We start from the raw sequence: 18,667 nt of genomic DNA on the forward strand, positions 1-18,667 counted from the left end.
TCAATTTCTTGAAAACGTCTATCTCTCAAACTAATGTGCTGATCCCAGCTGAATTTCTTTATGGACTAGTAATAATTACTTGTAGTTTACTAAACAACCTTGATAACACAAAGTAGTTTCTTACCCCAATTTACAGATTTAATAGGTATTAAGCTGCCAAAAATTTGAAGTGTGTGGAGTGATCAAACTATTGTAGATGGCAGAGGAATGAATAATCATTTGTGAAATTTGTATCTTCTGGCAAGTGTTTTAACATTTTGTAATTGATGGTAATTGCAGAATAAAGTAAAATAGCATTTTTAAAACTCAAGACTCCCTGAAATGTTTATGTCCCCTCGAATTTCAACTTATCCATGTTTAATTGTATACATGTATACATATAAATAACAACACATATTAGTACTGTCTTTCAACTGACATTTACATCACTGATGATGATGATGATGATGATGATGATGAGTTTACTAAAGGAGATATATTCTGAAACTGAAATACAGGTTTGCAAAATAGATAAAGCCATATGTTTTATGGTTTACTGTTAGATGTTTGCTATGCAAACTGCTCGATTCACATGGTACAAATTTCTCCTAAATGTTTGACAAAATGTTTGAGGATAATTTTCTGTAAATGTTTGACAAAATGGTTGAGAATAATTTTCTGTAAATATTTTTAAAAATGGTTGAGGACAATTTTCTGTAAATGTTTGACAAAATGGTTGAGAATAATTTTCTGTAAATATTTTTTAAAATGGTTGAGGACAATTTTCTGTAAATGTTTGACAAAATGGTTGAGGACAATTTCTGTAAATATTTGAAAAAATGGTTGAAAACAATTTTCTGTAAATGTTTGACAAAATGTTTGAGGATAATTTGCTGTAAATGTTTGACAAAATGGTTGAGGACAATTTTCTGTAAATGTTTGACAAAATGTTTCAGAACTATTTTCTGTAAATGTTTGACAAAATGGACTATTGTAAATACTTCAATATCACACAAATCTACACCAGTTTAATACCTAACATACACCAATGTGGCCACATGTCAATGGAGTTTTCTAGTCATGTATTTTAAAAGAGGTCCACCATGCTTGACCATACTTAATTACCTAACTCACTTTTAATTTTGTTTGAATTATATTACTTTAGGATGTACACATAAATTTATAAAGTCCCATCTTTTATTTTTGGATGTAATAATCAAAATTGTCCCTATAAATTATCTGTCTCGGGTTGGGTTTCTGGCTGACCTGAGATGGAACCCGGGACAGACATGCTCGAAGCCTCTGTGGTATATAAGCATGTTCAAAAGTTATGCAACGCAACATAACTCACTGAGGTGCCCATATCCGCTTCAGGTTGAGGCATGTGGGCCCTGTGCACAGTACCTGAGATCACTAGCTGCTCTACATAGGACAGAACGGCACAGAACCATGATTATGAAACTCTTAATATCTGGATTCAAGTCTTCACACTATCATCAGGGGCGGGATTTAGCTCAGTCAGTTGAATACTCACTTGAGGTGCTTACCTCGGTGGATCCATTCAGCTGATTTGGGTTTTTCTCGTTGCAACCAGTCCACCACAACTGGTCAAAGGCCTTGGTATGTGATTTCCCGTATGTCGAAAAGTGCATATAAAAGATCCCTTGCTCCATTAGGAAAAATGGGTTTCCTCTGTTGACTACATGTCAGAATTACCAAATATTTGACATCCAACAGCTGATGATTAATAAATCAATGTGTTCTAGTGGTGTCGTTATGCAAAACAAACTTAAGTTTACTTTATGATCCTGGCAATGACAAACAATCTGCATGCATGTGATGTCATCAGAGATTGGAGTCTAAGATGTAAAAACATGGGCCCTGACTTACAAAGAAATAATATTATATCCCAAAAGAGGTTTTAATCTTACAGCTGGTACCTATCTTTGTTAAGTATGCTAATAATTCTCACTCAGCGATCTTGTCCAGCTTCAGAGGTTTCTTCATTCGTAAATAAATAGTCCTAGACTAGTTTTGCAAATAAACATAAACCTATGACAGAAAAACAATTCTTATCATTACAAACAACATAAATAATATAGTTCATAATATACATAAATCATCGTTCTGCATGCACACCATATGTAAAAATCAATTCTATGTTCAGCTATAGCAGTGTTCCTATACAAGCAGCACGGTCTGCAGTAGCCGCCCACACTGCACCAAAACAATGTGCAAAATACATGCAAAGTCGGAAGTGGTTATAAATAATACAACTGATGAGCTGGTTAGTGTAAAAAAAATACACAGTAACAGTTGCATATAGGTAGTTGATGATATCCATTGATAGCAAAAACCAAAATGTTTCCTGAATGTAAAAATTACATTGTCATGATCATGTTATGATGTCAAATTATATTGATATTTTGCATTATTGAAAATTTTTGTTAAGAAAAAAAAAAAAAAAAAATAAAAATAAAATAAAAATAAAAATAAAATATCAATTTGTTTGTGTTATTATTAATAAGAATGTTTCAAATTTAACTATAAGGACTATCTGTTATTTCTTTTAGGTTCATCAGGGTATGGACAAAAAATCTTGACAACATTTTGGCTTAGCCGATTCACAGTGTGTGCATGGTTTTCTTGGTGGGGTTTTGTGACCTAAACAAAATAACAGACAATCTTTAACTCAAATTGAGATCAGACAGCAGCTTTAATCATTGAGAATTTTCAAAAGATATTAAAACTGTATTATAATTATACAACTTAAATTCTTTCATGGGCCACATTTGCTTTCACAATACAGTATCCATATATACTGATGTATATCCACTCTTGATACTGACCTCCAACCTTTTATTACATCATAAATTGTGTGTATTAAAAATTAACGTCTCTACAAGGGCACATGACTATGATGTGAAATTACTTTGCAGAAAAGCATGTTACAATCACTACAACAGCCAACCAATTATTAACTTTTCAAATAAATAAATAAATGTACAGCTATAAAGAAACATATGTACAAAGTTATTAATTGTATTTACAAACAATTACATATATATAAAAGTGACATTTAAAGAAAGGTAGTAACTGTATTCATTTTACAAAGAGACATGCTTTTGTGGTCTACTCGACAGATTAATTAAAATGTAACATAAAATGTTAATTTATTTGTCAAAAGGAATGTTGAACCACTGATTTTAATAATAACAGACATCAGTGGTTTATAATGCTATTCTAATCTATACAACAGATTACTAAATTGTGATTTGACCAGTTTTAAGTTTTAGAGGTGTTATTAATGTAAATCTATTTTTCTGTTAATAGATCACAGATGTATACACAGTGAAATCGGTTTCAATTGGATCAGACTGGGGATCTAATATGTATCTGGTGTTTAAACAGTCGCGTTTTAGAATTGAGAAAATTCTGGACCATGAAACGTGGCTGGTTTTAACAGGATTCTGCATTGTTACGCGTCCAGTTTAGACAGGTTTCACTGTATATTAAACACATTTAACGTAAGATTTTAAATAAAACAGTTACAAAACTTGGGCAAAAGCACCCTAATACTTGTTTTGGAATGGCAATAACTTAACAAAACAGAACATAAAATATTCAATGTTTAACATTCTTTTCAAATGTTACAATCATGGAAGTTTCCTTTTCTGTCCACAACAGTAACAAATAATTGTAAAATTTAATTACAAGTCCAGATTAACTCCAAATAAACAGTGAAAGAAATAAGATTTATTTGTCTGTTGATATTTTCAATTGTCCACTTAAGTGGTTGGTTTACTGGAGCAACAGCTTTTACAATTATTTTCTTGTTCACCAGATAACCACTGAGGTACAGTTTGCTTGTCTGAACAGATTTTCAGTTGTCATGACAAATGGACAAATACTTATTTCAAACACTGAGAAACATATTTGTACCTGTAGAATAAAAACTTTGAAAGGTAATGAAATCAAAAATGAATTCTTTTGAGTACCTTGATGCATCTAAAATATCTGTAGAACCAACGGTAGGATAAATTACATGTATGTGTAGTTCACAGCAAGAAATCAAACTGCAATGATTCAAAACCACACACTTTAATGATGCTTAATGTTTCTAACGGGATGTAATATGTACATGGTAGTTCAGGGTGCAAAGTTGGATGTACAGTAGCTTGGTGGTACAAAGATGGATGTACAGTAGCTCGGTGGTACAAAGATGGATGTACAGTAGCTCAATGTACAGACATCGGTGTACAGTAGCTTGGTGTACAGAGATAGATGTACAGTAGCTCGGTGGTACAGAGATGGGTGTACAGTAGCTTGGTGGTACAAAGATGAGTGTACAGTAGCTTGGTGGTACAGAGATGGGTGTACAGTAGCTTTGTGTACAGAGATAGATGTACAGTAGCTTGGTGGTACAAATATGGGTGTACAGTAGCTCAGTAGCTCGGTGTACAGTAACTCGGTGTACAGAGATGGATGTACAGTAGCTCGGTGTACAGAGATGGGTGTACAGTAGCTCGGTGGTATAGAGATGGGTGTTCAGTAGCTCGGTGGTGCAGAGATGGGTGTACAGTAGCTCAGTTGTACAGAGATGGGTGTACAGTAGCTTGGTGTACAGTAGCTCGGTGTACAGAGATGGATGTACAGCAGCTCGGTTGTACAGAGATGGGTGTACAGTAGCTCGGTGTACAGTGATGGATGTACAGTAGCTCGGTGGTACAGAGATGGATGCACAGTAGCTCGGTGTACAGAGATGGATGTACAGTAGCTTGGTGTACAGAGATGGATGTACAGTAGCTCTGTGTACAGTAGCTTAGTGTACAGAGATGGATGTACAGTAGCTTGGTGTACAGAGATGGATGTACAGTAGCTCTGTGTACAGTAGCTTAGTGTACAGAGATGGATGTACAGTAGCTTGGTGTACAGAGATGGATGTACAGTAGCTCGGTGTACAGTAGCTTGGTGTACAGAGATAGATGTACAGTAGCTTGGTGGTACAGAGATGGGTATACAGTAGCTCGGTGGTACAGATATGGGTGTACAGAGATGGGTGTACAGTAACTTGGTGTACAGAGATAGATGTTGGATGTATAATGTAGCTCAGTAGTACAAAGCTGGATATCTGTTAAGCTCAGTTTTACAGAGATGGATGTATATTGTAGCTCAGTGGTACAGAGATGGGTGTATATTATAGCTCAGTGGTACAGATATGGGTGTATATTGTAGCCCAATAGTACAGAGATGGATGTATATTGTAGCTCAGTGGTACAGAGATGGATGTATATTGTAGCTCAGTGGTACAGATATGGATGTATATTGTAGCTCAGTGGTACAGATATGGATGTATATTGTAGCCCAGTAGTACAGAGATGGATGTATATTGTAGCTCAGTGGTACAGATATGGATGTATATTGTAGCTCAGTGGTACAGAGATGGGTGTATATTGTAGCCCAGTAGTACAGAGATGGATGTATATTGTAGCCCAGTAGTACAGAGCTGGGTGTACAGTATAGCTCAGAGGTACATTGTACAGAGGATACCTGAGGTATTTTAGGTTGCAGAATCAAGCTTGTGGACATGCTGGTTATTTTGTATTCCAACCTTACAAGGATACATATGCATGAACAAATGCATATGTATATCCTTGCAGTTTTATTTTATTTTACACTTCAAATCCATGTGGACTACCCATCAGTAAAACATTGGGTTGACACATATCAAATAAAGTTAATTTCAAAGGATTGCTACATAGTTCTGTTGTTAAAATGTGTATTTCAAGGAATTCAGTAACACATAAATAACAATAAATGTAATTTCACTGTCAGAATTATTTCAGCATAAACAATACACCCCCCCCCCAAAAAAAACCCCAACAAAAAAACAAAAAAAACATCACAAAACATTGTCTTAATTAATAACATACCATGAATCTGTTTGACTGTAAAACAAAACAAAAACCCCAAACAACAAATATAAAAAGATGTCCACATTTTTTAGGGTTTTTAAAAATTAACTGAATGCAACTTTGTTTTTGTGGTGGGCAAGTAGCAAGAGCTAAATCAAGAAGACAGTGGACACCTCTTTCTAGAACTTTGTATTGCTTAATACAATATGAACTGAAGCTGGTTGTAACTTTAGTACCCTGCTCCAAACATACTTAATAGTGCTTATCAGTGTGCAGACTTTACAAACAGCGCCTAAACAGTATGGTACTACCGTTTCTTCAATTAACCATGTATATAAACCAATCTATAACAAACTTTAGAAACAGGGCCTTGCTGCCAAACATAATACTATTGTTTCTTCATTTTTATTTTCATGTATATAAAGCACTCTAGGACAAACTTTATAAACAGTGCCCTTCTGTCTAGCACAGTACCGTACTATGGTCTCCTATCCATACATATATTAGTGTAGGACAGGTTTTATAAACAGTGCATTGTTGCCACACACAGTAGGCTACTACCGTCTCCTACTGCGTTATGAATAAACTAGTGAAGAACAAGTGCTATAAATCTTGATCTGCTGGCAAACAATAGCACTGTTTAGGACAAACCAGTCTAGGACAGACTTTATTAACACTACCATTCTCAGAGTGCCAAACATAGGACCCAGGTCTCATAATATTTGCATGTCTAACTTTAAAACTGACATTTTTCTTCCAAATATAGTATAATGTTGGCATATAAATTTAGAAGAGACCTTAAAAATAAAACTTAATTGTCACAGTGTATACATGGATGTTAAAATACTGTTCAGTGCCAAACACGGTACCTACTGTTCTGTTTGCATACAGGCTGTGTATATATACAGACACTGTCATACCTTTATGAACAGTTCCCACTGTTTCATCCTGTTTGCAGAACAAACAGCAATCTATACATAAATAAATAAACCACATATTAAAGATGTGAGTCAAAGAACCTAAGTATTTCACTAGTATCAAAAGCGCCCAGTCCTCGACGAATACCGGTAGGATGATGACTTGGGTCCAGAAAACCACACCATGTTGCGAGTCTCTTTCTCCAACACGTCCGGGATCCAGCCTATATTCGACTGGACCATCTTCACAGAATTTGTCCGGAACAAACGGCGTTCGTAATCTATGAGCTGCCGCCAGAAGCCGAAGTTCGGGTAAATCACCGAACGCTTCTGTTTGACATGCCTGTACGCGTCCTCCAGTGTCTTGTGGTAATACTTCATGAGGTATGCGATACACAGACTGGCTGAGCGACTGACGCCGGCCACACAGTGCACCAGAGTTTTGCCGCCGCGTTGGTGGATCTGTGCAATCTTGTCACTGACGCTGTCGAAGTAGAGGCTGAGGTTGGCGCTGGGCAGGTCGTCCACGTGGATCTGGATGCAGTCGACGCCGGGCACGTGCAGGTTGGGGATGTCCATGGTGCAGTTGATGATGTGGGTGATGCTCAGACCGCGGACTCTCTCCCCACTGACCGCAGCCGCACTGCTCAGAAACAGGTGGTCAGTTATCTGGGCAATCTGGCTGAACATGTTACGATCCATCGGTGTTATAGAGCTGAAATAAATTGTAAAAAACATTTGTTAAAACATAATATACTTGGATTCATACTAACTCTCTAACTGATACTTGGTTGTTTGAACATTACAGTTTATTCTGATGGTTGCATTCAATTTGCCATCCAGTCTTTAAAATCTAAACACTTTGTTTCTGCTTTAACGGATTCCTGAAAATGTCAAAAGAATGTTGACAAAACCTAGAGTTACAATTAAATTAGTTATTTTAGTTGTAAAGCTCTCAAACTGTATTAGTGTTAAAAATAAAAGTGTATTTTTGAAAAGCTTATTGCAGGACATATTGCGTTAACGTTGTAAAACATCTCGACCAGCAGGCAAGTGCTCTACCACTGAGGTGCATGTATTCAGACATGTTGACCATTACAATGTCTCTCCATCAAGATTCCTACTGACACAACTCTTTCAATCATCTCATATAGGATTGATCATGTCTGTTCACTTTAATAAGTCTGAAATCTTCATTTCATGAAGGCAAACATTAGTACAGAGGACACCAAATAAATTCAATTTAATAATGTTGCTCTGATAAAATATACTGTTGATAACAATCTTTTGGTTAGAACAAGTAATAATCTTCTGACTAAGATGCGAACACAACAGAATGAATCATCATTTGCACAGAACATTCAAAACTGGCAATTCCGAAGACTGCCCTTGTGGACAAGCGGCTGAAACACCCGAACACTGCAGCCTACACAACACATCCAGACTATTAATATGGCCAAACACAACAACACTTGCCACAAAACTGCATGGAACAGTCACTGAACTAATGAACACCGCCTCTTTTGTGGGAATCACTGGTCTGATGATTTGACTGACGAAGAACGAGAAGAAGAAGAAGAATCTTTTGGTTGATGTACAGCAATATAATATAGTGATGCTAAAACTTAACTTTCAGGCACTGATATTTCTTTTAGAAATTCTGTCAGAGTATCTGGATATTTTGGGATTCTATCTCATAATCCTATGCTTCCAAACACAAATCTGTGATCTGTGAGCATCAATCACTTGAATCATTTTACAAATTAATTGAGTACAAGTTAACTGTTTCAAAATAAAATAACACAAGTCAAAATGTTTTTATTTTCAATACATAGGATTATGAACTATTTAATTACTTTTAATAAAGAAGACAAATACACCTCAAAAATGTGTAGCACAAAGTAGCAACCAGGTTTATGTTCTTCAAAACACAACACACCTTCAACCAGTTTTAATTGATCGTTTGTCGGCTAGAACTACATGGTGATTGATCACAACATCGTTCAATTCCCAGCACTAACACAACAATATCCATAATAATAATTTCTCCACAACAATATTTCAAAGTAAATACATCGGTATAAATGAATCACACTAAACATAATTACTAGAGACAGCCGGTTCAATATCAAATCAATCAGAGAAAGTTTATTTAATGGTACATGTATGTACATGTTCAATAATCAATACTACCTTATTAGCAAAAACATTTAAAAAAAAAAAAATCTTGTTAGACCGTATCTGAATTCTTCTGTTTTTGTCTAAATATTTAAGTGGCAAGGCCACATTAACATCATATTACTGTAAATTTATATTCTTCATACAAGGATTCTCTGGTTTTCTAGAAAACTCTTGTTTGTCTGTCTAAACACAACAAATCCATAACTGCTTCATCTAATGAGGATAACAACAGATCAGTCCATCACACAACAAACTGTGGTTCCACTGATTACTCCTCCTGGTAGTAGTAGTATTTGACACTGTAATGTCAGCGACATATAACACCAACTACATGCATTTGTTTAGGGTCAAGCAGGTCAAAAGCTGCACATACTTGATTAAACACAGCACATATTTGCCAGCAGAAGTTACATGGTGTTGAGGGTGATCTACTTGGACAGGCTGTCTGTAGCCGACAGTAAGAGTTTCATACAGAGCCTATCAATCGAACCTGACACAGACTGACCACACACACAGTGTCAAAGTGGCTGCAAACATTAACAATAAGCAGATTAACCCACCACTGTTCAGTGATCGTGCAGCCATTCCCTGTATCATTACTCTGTGTAGTAGTTTAATATACTCTGGTTTAGGAAACTAGTCTTCATTGAAACATTAATGTATAATACAGAAATGCCTACTATTACTAACAGCTTTCTTTGATGATTTACTTTGTGCAGAAGTTAATATACTCTGATTTTGAAAATTGGTCTTCATTGAAGCATTATGATTAATGTGAAATACAGAAATGCCTTTTTAAATCTTTCTTTGATGATTACACGTAGGCTGTACCTCTGTAGCAAATAAATAAGCGGTTGGTTTGATGCTATTTATTGGCCTTGATGGTGTCATGGTTAAGCCATTGGACCTGTACTAAGTTTGCATACCAGTATCAGCTCAATCCCACCCACAGCGAGTTTAACGAGTCAGTGGTTAGATGTAAAACCACTACTTGGATGTCTCTTTCATTAAACATTTACAACTAATCACAAACCCACCCACAGCGAGTTTAACGAGTCAGTGGTTAGATGTAAAACCACCACTCGGATGTCTCTTTCATTAAACATTTACAACTAATCACAAACCCACCCACAGCGAGTTTAACGAGTCAGTGGATTTATGTAAAACCACCACTCGGATGTCTCTTTCATTAAACATTTACAACTAATCACAAACCCACCCACAGCGAGTTTAACTAGTCAGTGGTTAGATGTAAAACCACCACTCGGATGTCTCTTTCATTAAACATTTACAAATAATCACAAACCCACCCACAGCGAGTTTAACTAGTCAGTGGTTAGATGTAAAACCACCACTCGGATGTCTCTTTCATTAAACACAGGCTGGTAGGTACTGGGTTCGGATCCCAGTCGAGGCATGGGATTTTTAATCCAGATACCGACTCCAAACCCTGAGTGAGTGCTCCGCAAGGCTCAATGGGTAGGTGTAAACCACTTGCACCGACCAGTAATCCATAACTGGTTCAACAAAGGCCATGGTTTGTGCTATCCTGCCTGTGGGAAGCGCAAATAAAAGATCCCTTGCTGCCTGTCGTAAAAAGAGTAGCCTATGTGGCGACAGCGGGTTTCCTCTGAAAACAGTGTCAGAATGACCATATGTTTGACGTCCAATAGCCGATGATAAGATAAAAAATCAATGTGCTCTAGCGGCGTCGTTAAATAAAACAAACTTTACTTTACTTTACTTTCATTAAACATTTACAAATAATCACAAACCCACTGGCTTGAACAAACAGTCCAGATAGCTCAGGTGTGTGCCCAGAAAAGTTGCTTGAATTTTTGATTGATAAAAGCACAAAAATAAATATAAATGAAATGAAGCCATCTGTTACTTTAATTACCAAATGATAACCAATGTGCATGTTGTATGCTGCCAGTGTTTCTGCCAGAAAGAAATTTTGGGGTATGGCACTATGAAATTGAATGCAACCACAGTCAACAAGGAATATGGCGGGCCTCCCCCAGAAAGAAAATGGGTCAAGTTTAGGGTTAGGGTTAAGAAAATCATATAGTAATGATAAGAGTAATTAATTTTGTAAGAAGGTTAACTTAAAAAAATAAAATCTGCAAAAGAATTTGGGTATGGCGCTATACCCATTTTACCCTCTGGCAGAAACTGCCATAACAGTATTGCGGTCAACGTATATTGATTGTTTTGCATGGTGATTATCAAGTGACTGAACTTCCTAAAAGTAGCAGTCATATGGTTCTTGTGTTGTTGTTGTATTTTCCACTGAAGTTATTTCTGAAATATGAAAAACTAATAGGTGGTGTTCCACCTAACCACAGAGTTGGCCAGTTTTTCAGACAGCCCGCCACAGTAGGGTAACTCTGACAGATTGCCGTGGTGTATGACTCAACAATTTATGTCACCTGTGTCTAATCGAATCAGTTTGATTTACTGACTGCTGATCCAGCCATTCTGAACTTGATACACAACCAAGCACTTGAACACAAAACTTGAACAGACCTGTTGATCGAAATCACCGACTGCACTGTACATGTAATATCTTATACACAGTTTGGTGTTTGGCAAGGTGTCAAAGACTTGTAACATGAAAACATCTCACAACTGATAATTAACCATATGTACGATATGTTTGCTGGGGAATATTACAACTACATGTAACTTGTTCCAGCACACATTTTTTTTCTCTCTCTCTCTCAATAATTCTGGTTTGGCTTGACAAAACAAAACAAAAAGGAGAACTGTTTTGGAAATATATGCAATTGATAAAAAAAATCAAACAAAAAACCATTGGTTAATATATCAATAAAACAACAATTTTGAAATTTATTGCATTTTGAAATTATATTTTCTTGAATAATTTATCCTATTAAACTTTATATTTGATTATTCTTTTGTTACTCTGTAACTTCTACTAGTTAAAAATCTATTTTGTATGCATGTAAAAAAAAAATCAAGAAATATGCTTGAATATCTTAATCAATGTTTTTAAAATCTGAACATAAAAACAGAACCTTTTTTTATTGTTATTTTAAAAACACGTTTCCTTTGTTAAAACATCATGTTAAACTAGAATTACGACAAACATAGGTTAAATTTTGATAATATGTAGTATAAAATTTTTACGGATATTCCTGAAAATTACTCTTTTTTGTAAATGAGGATATATGGCATGTACTGTCCTGTATGAAAGCAAGTGCATGTATAACAGATCTCTTTCTGCTTTTCACCTGTGTAATCTAGGAGTCAGCCGTGGTTTTCTTCTCTCACTCTCAGACCAAGTCTGGCAATAAGTTCTGTCTTAAGACAGCTACCAATATGACATAGCATAACATTTGCCGAGTTGTCATTAAACAAGCAGTCCTTTCCTAAAATTATATTTAAGTTCATTATTATTATTATTATTTAAAACAAAACCCTTTCCTTTCATGAATTTAAAGCCTATTATTTACAAAGTTTATTTAATTAATGTAGTTATATAGTTATATGCACATGTCCACATTTTTGAAAGACTATTTTATATTCCAATTTTTACATCTCAAACACTTTTATTATTTAGGTTAAAATAAAACTGGCTCACATGAATGAAATTTCATACTAATACTTATATGTACTTCAGTCAGAATGGAAGAGTAAAAATAATCCATCGTTACAGTTATTTCACAAGAAACTGTCTACTTAAATATTAATGCACAAGACTAGACATTTTAAAAATTAATTCAAGACATTTTCCAGAAACTTATCCCACAGAACACACACACACACACACACACACACACACACACACACACACACACACACACACACTCACTCACTCACTCACTCACTCACTCACTCACTCACTCACTCTCACTCACTCACTCACTCACTCACTCACTCACTCACTCACTCACTCACTCACACACACACACAAGCAATTACTCACATTTGTTAACTCCAACACCACGAGATGACCTGACCACTTAATGAAGTGCTAACTGTGAACACTGACTGCATGTAACCATAGCCTGGTAGTGATACAACACTGGTGTGTTTACACCGCCAGAGGTGAGACGCACCAAGGCAGAGCAAAACAAAGCATTCCAGTACACAGCAATCACCCAATACAATAGGCAGTCGGGGAAAGCGAATGTTTCTGTAAGCTACCAATCCGACCAATAATGCATACCGCTGCCTGAGTCATATATTGTGTATTTAACACGGATTCCCACCTGGACTATCCCACACAAGAGATGGATTAAAGATGCTGGTTTCAGAGATGTGAGGAATAAGGAACTACACAGGCAGATACACGCTGTACAGCATAGTGAACCCTGACTGACTTGCGGTCAGACGGAAGCTGTATCTACTGTGTAGCAGCTATTAACTGACAACAGGTTCACGCTGATAACCGGCAGATTACACTCACTTGCTTCACAATTATAACAAATGTGATGCATCCACCACAAAAGGCTCATGTTGTTTTCCTGTACAGTTCACTCACCATTAACTTGCATTCAAGAAGCAGCAGTTTAATGTTGATAACCGACCTGAACATATGCCAAGAAAAATATGAAACCGATACACACACTGTACAGCCTTACCCAACCGTACCTGCAACTTGAAGGAAATAACACAAGCTAATTGAGTATCATGTTTTCTCTTCTTCAGATATTGCTCAACGACCTTCACATTATTTTTAGATTTCAGTCAACAGATAAAGGCTTCTGTGTTTTCTCATTTCCTTGCATACTATTATCTATTCGAAGTTTATTACAGAAAAAACCCACTAAATTGTGTACATACAGAATGAATGAATGAATGAATGAATGTTTAACAACACCCCAGCACAAAAATACACATTGGCTATTGGGTGTCAGAAAAAACATACAGAATAAACAAAATAAGCTATTTTGCCAACACCCCCCACCCCCCACCAACAACGACAACACCAAAACCCCAAACCAAAAATACAATGGCTGCCACCAAAAGCAAACTTGTGATATTTAATTTATTACCCACATCAAAGAATGAAATATTTGTCTGAAAATCCATAAATTCCAGCCCTTTGAGTAGATACATATATATTTACTATATATGCTTCTTGGATTGAGGGACATGCTAATAGAAGTCTCTGTACCAGTGCCACCACTTGCAAAATTGTTAGATTAGAGAGACATAAATCTCAGCTACCGGTAATAGATATAATAATATTTAATTTCTCAGTCTATAATCCAACTAATAATCAAGTATAAATTACCTATTTAGTGTTTGCACTTTGGAGCTGGCGAGTAACTGTATTTGTATATACACAGCACATCTCCAAACAATGAAATTTAATATTAAGAGTAAATAAAACTTTAATGAACCTTTTGCTAGTTTGAAGCCAGAAAGACACTTTGCATGCATACCGGCCTCGGTGGCGTCGTGGTTAGGCCATCAGTCAACAGACTGGTAAGTAATGGGTTCGGATCCCAGTCGAGGCATGGGATTTTTAATCCAGATACCGACTCCAAACCCTGAGTGAGTGCTCCGCAAGGCTCAGTGGGTAGGTGTAAACCACTTGCACCAACCAGTGATCCATAACTGGTTCAACAAAGGCCATGGTTTGTGCTATCCTGCCTGTGGGTAACACAAATAAAAGATCCCTTGCTGCTAATCGGAAAGAGTAACCCATGAAGTGGTGACAGTGGGTTTCCTCTCAAAATCTGTATGGTCCTTAACCACATGCCTGACGCCATATAACCATAAATAAAATGTGTTGAGTGCATCGTTAAATAAAACATTTCTTTCTTTCTTTCATTGCATGCATGTGTGAGTTCCTGTATTACATATATTATGGGCTGAGAGAAAACTATATATATTTGGTACATGTTGAGGAGTTAGCCATATGAACTAGTATTTATTATTAGTCCTCTACCGGTCCAACCGGAAGGGACTATAGGTTTTCTCTGCATCCTTCTGTCTGTCTTTCTGTCTTTCTGTCCTACATATAACTTTCTGGACTTTATTTTTTATTTTTTACAATGGCTCAGGATATTGAGTTGAAATTTTGTCTGAGGTATAGCTTTATCATGTACTGTTACTGACCTCTATCAAGTTTGGCTTTCATGGCAATTTACTAATTTTTACAGAGTTTAGGAGATACAGAATTTGTTGGGCTCAGAATGCATTTAGTCTGAAGCAGAAGGACAAATACCATTCTTCTCAATGCAGTAACCAATTAAAACTGTAGAATGATTCTAAAATTTCATTCATTTATTTTAAATACAAAACCAACAACCACCCGGAAACAAGCTAATTTGATGATGGTGGTGGTGTCTGTGTGTGGGGTTTCTTCTCTTTTCAGGCCAAATAGAGTGGTCCTGACAAAAGTGTAAGTTACATGTACCACCATTAAGAGTTGGGGCCAAACATCCAAGAAAGAAATGTTTGATTTAATGACGCACTCAACACATTTTATTTACGCTTATATGGCATCAGACATATGGTTAAGGACCACACACATATTGAGAGAGGAAACCTGCTGTCACCACTTCATGGACTACTCTTTTCCATTAGCAGCAAGGGATCTTTTATATGCATCATCCCACAGACAGGATAATACATACCACGGCCTTTGATATACCAGTAATGGTGCACTGGCTGGAACAAGAAATAGCCCAATGGGCCCACCGACAGGGATCGATCCCACACCAACTGCGCATCGAGTGAGCGCTATATCACTGGGCTACACCCCGCCCCCAAACATCCAAGGGCAATGATGCAGTTCTCACGTTTGTGCAGTTTCACCACACATGTAAGGTCTTTAATTTGTTCTACTGAGAATCATCTATAAATCCAGGTAGGTTGGGGGCAATGATGCAGTTCTCACGTTTGTGCAGTTTCACCACATATGTAAGGTCTTTGATTTGTTCTACTGAGAATCATCTATAAATCCAGGTAGGTTGGGGGCAATGATGCAGTTCTCACGTTTGTGCAGTTTCACCACATATGTAAGGTCTTTGATTTGTTCTACTGAGAATCATCTATAAATCCAGGTAGGTTGGGGGCAATGATGCAGTTCTCACGTTTGTGCAGTTTCACCACATATGTAAGGTCTTTGATTTGTTCTACTGAGAATCATCTATAAATCCAGGTAGGTTGGGGGCAATGATGCAGCCCACTTCCCAGGAAGAATTAAAACTGTCTGGAAAAATATTCTGGCCACCTTTGTCTATTGTTGATTGTACTTTTCCCAACACTTTGGGATATTTCTAGATGAAAAACAAAATCAAATACAAATATAATCAAAAACATTTATATGTTTACACACAGAGGACATTTATATGCTTTTGCTACATAAAGAAAAAAGCTGCAGTCTGTACTGTAAGTACAAGTAAATGAAAGAGAAACATCAAACACAACTCGTCCATCCAGTATCGCTTGATGCACAACTCTGTGTCCTGTTCATACACACTGGGGACCATTCCCAGGACAAATGGCATCAACTGTACACTGTTACTTCCACGAATATCCTCCTCAAACTGGACCAGACTCTGCCAGAATCCATTGTTGGGGTGGATGACTTCCCGTCTGTCCAGTACATGATGGTAGGCATCGTTGAGAGTCATCTCATGGTGCTTCACAAGATAGGCAATACAGACGCTGGCCGAGCGACTAATTCCTGCCACGCAGTGCACCACGATGCGTCCTCCCCTCCCCACAACCTGGTGGATGTGGTCAACGAGGTCGTGCAGGCGTGGATACAAGTCTTCATCACTCGCGTCGCGCAGACTCACGCGCAGACATTCCACATGGACCGGGTACTCAAAGTCCTGCAACTCTCGGGCCAGATTCAAGCTATGCGTGATGTTGTGTTTAGTCAGTGTATCCTCGCTAGCAACAGCAGTGACACCACTCAGGAAAACCTCTTCAGTGATACTGCTAATCGAAGACATCTGTTTGACAGAGTTCTTCATGTGTTGGACAAATAAAACTTTCTCAAGGTTACAGATTTATGAAACAAAATATCAAGAGTTGACAATGAATGTTAACAGACTTCTGACATATATCACACACAGGAGTGTTCCACTGAATACGATAAATCACAGCTGAATGGTTTGTCAAACAAACATATGAAAGGTCCAGAGACGTTATTGCTATATTAGTCACAGTGCAATGAGCCTGGAATACATGCAGCTTGCAGTGTCAGTCAGTTAACACCTTCATAGTAAAGTTACTTATTACTATAATCAACGAAAGAAACACAAATATTTTAATATAATAATTTTACAATATTTGTCTACCTCTTTTCATGGTACAATCAAAATACTGACAAGCATTAATCATTTTAATATACACAAAACCTAATGGATTCAAACTGAATGATTTGGAATACTAGATTAAAGAACACTAACTTAATATTTGTGTCTCTTTTATAGTTCAGTATACATAAAGTACCCTACAGACTGTCCTCTACTGATCGATGTGTGAGAATACCGCTCTGTTGACAGTATCACGTCAACTGATGTCCTGTGTGCAGTACTTGTGTTGTTGAGTATATATATATATATATATTAAAGTACCCTATATACACTGTTCTCTACTTATCAATTATTAAAGCCTGTGAGAATACCGCTCTGTTGACAGTATCACGTCAACTGATGTCCTGTGTGCAGTACTTATGTTGTTGAGTATATATTAAAGTACCCTATATACACTGTCCTTTACTTATCAATTATTAAAGCCTGTGAGAATACCGCTCTGTTGACAGTATCACGTCAACTGATGTCCTGTGTGCAGTACTTGTGTTGTTGAGTATATATTAAAGTACCCTATATACACTGTCCTCTACTTATCAATTATTAAAGCCTGTGTGAGAATACCGCTCTGTTGACAGTGTCACGTTAACTAATGTCATGTGTGCAGTATCGGGTATTTGTCTTTATATACGAGTCTGATTAGTCATGAGATATAAATACACAATGTGTACAATACACAACATATATGACATCACTGTCCACGCTGGACCATATGACACAGACCTTACCAGTGCTTCATTCTACCTCATTGTACTGTAAGTAGACTTCTTTGTAAAGTATACAACTAATACAACCAGTCCACTGTCAACACTGGGGGTCAATGCATTGTACCGTAGATCCTTTTTCCGTTTATTGATTAGAGTTGTTTAGTGTACAAATCAAACCTGTTCAACTGGTTACCTGTAATGAGAGTCAGCCATGCTAAGAGGCCCATTACTTTTTACCACAGTCACAGTATAGTACATACTGATCTGTATTAACCAGACACCTGTCTTTAGAAGCAGCATGACTAATTACCCAGCGATCAGTACAAACCTGTAGTGAGCCACCACTAACCTGTAGTGAGCAATCACTAACCTGTAGTGAGCCACCACTAACCTGTAGTGAGCCACCACTAAACTGTAGTGAGCCACCACTAACCTGTAGTGAGCAACCACTAACCTGTAGTGAGCCACCACTAACCTGTAGTGAGCCACCAATAAACTGTAGTGAGCCACCACTAACCTGTAGTGAGCCACCACTAAACTGTAGTGAGCCACCACTAACCTGTAGTGAGCCACCACTAAACTGTAGTGAGCCACCACTAACATGTAGTGAGCCACCACTAACATGTAGTGAGCCACCACTAACCTGTAGTGAGCCACCA

The 18,667-nt window shown here is 37.1% G+C and overlaps 3 protein-coding genes across 10 annotated transcripts in view; 1 reads left to right on the top strand and 2 right to left on the bottom strand.

Annotated features, from left to right (window-relative positions):
* Positions 1-6,285: 6,285 nt before the first annotated feature.
* The window catches only part of LOC121371806 (dual specificity protein phosphatase 14-like), a 28,882-nt gene continuing 16,500 nt past the window's right edge, over positions 6,286-18,667 (bottom strand). For 3 of the 6 annotated variants that reach the window (XM_041497968.1, XM_041497971.1, XM_041497974.1), the window contains one exon: positions 6,286-7,526. In XM_041497968.1, coding sequence (XP_041353902.1) covers positions 6,932-7,526 — 595 coding nt within the window. In that variant the 3' untranslated portion in view covers positions 6,286-6,931. The other 3 variants (XM_041497969.1, XM_041497973.1, XM_041497970.1) reach the window with 3 other exon arrangements.
* LOC121371805 (dual specificity protein phosphatase 18-like) lies at positions 16,283-17,428 on the bottom strand. The gene has a single exon (XM_041497967.1). The coding sequence runs from the start codon at positions 16,957-16,959 to the stop codon at positions 16,336-16,338; it is 624 nt and encodes a 207-aa protein (XP_041353901.1). The 5' UTR covers positions 16,960-17,428; the 3' UTR covers positions 16,283-16,335.
* The window catches only part of LOC121371803, a 46,663-nt gene continuing 45,996 nt past the window's right edge, over positions 18,001-18,667 (top strand). For all 3 annotated transcript variants that reach the window (XM_041497959.1, XM_041497962.1, XM_041497964.1), the window contains exon 1: positions 18,001-18,056. The gene's annotated coding sequence lies outside the window, so the exon portion shown is untranslated. The remainder of the gene's footprint in view (positions 18,057-18,667) is intronic.

The sequence above is a fragment of the Gigantopelta aegis genome, chromosome 4 (assembly GCF_016097555.1).
Source record: "Gigantopelta aegis isolate Gae_Host chromosome 4, Gae_host_genome, whole genome shotgun sequence".
Classification (NCBI taxonomy): domain Eukaryota; kingdom Metazoa; phylum Mollusca; class Gastropoda; order Neomphalida; family Peltospiridae; genus Gigantopelta; species Gigantopelta aegis.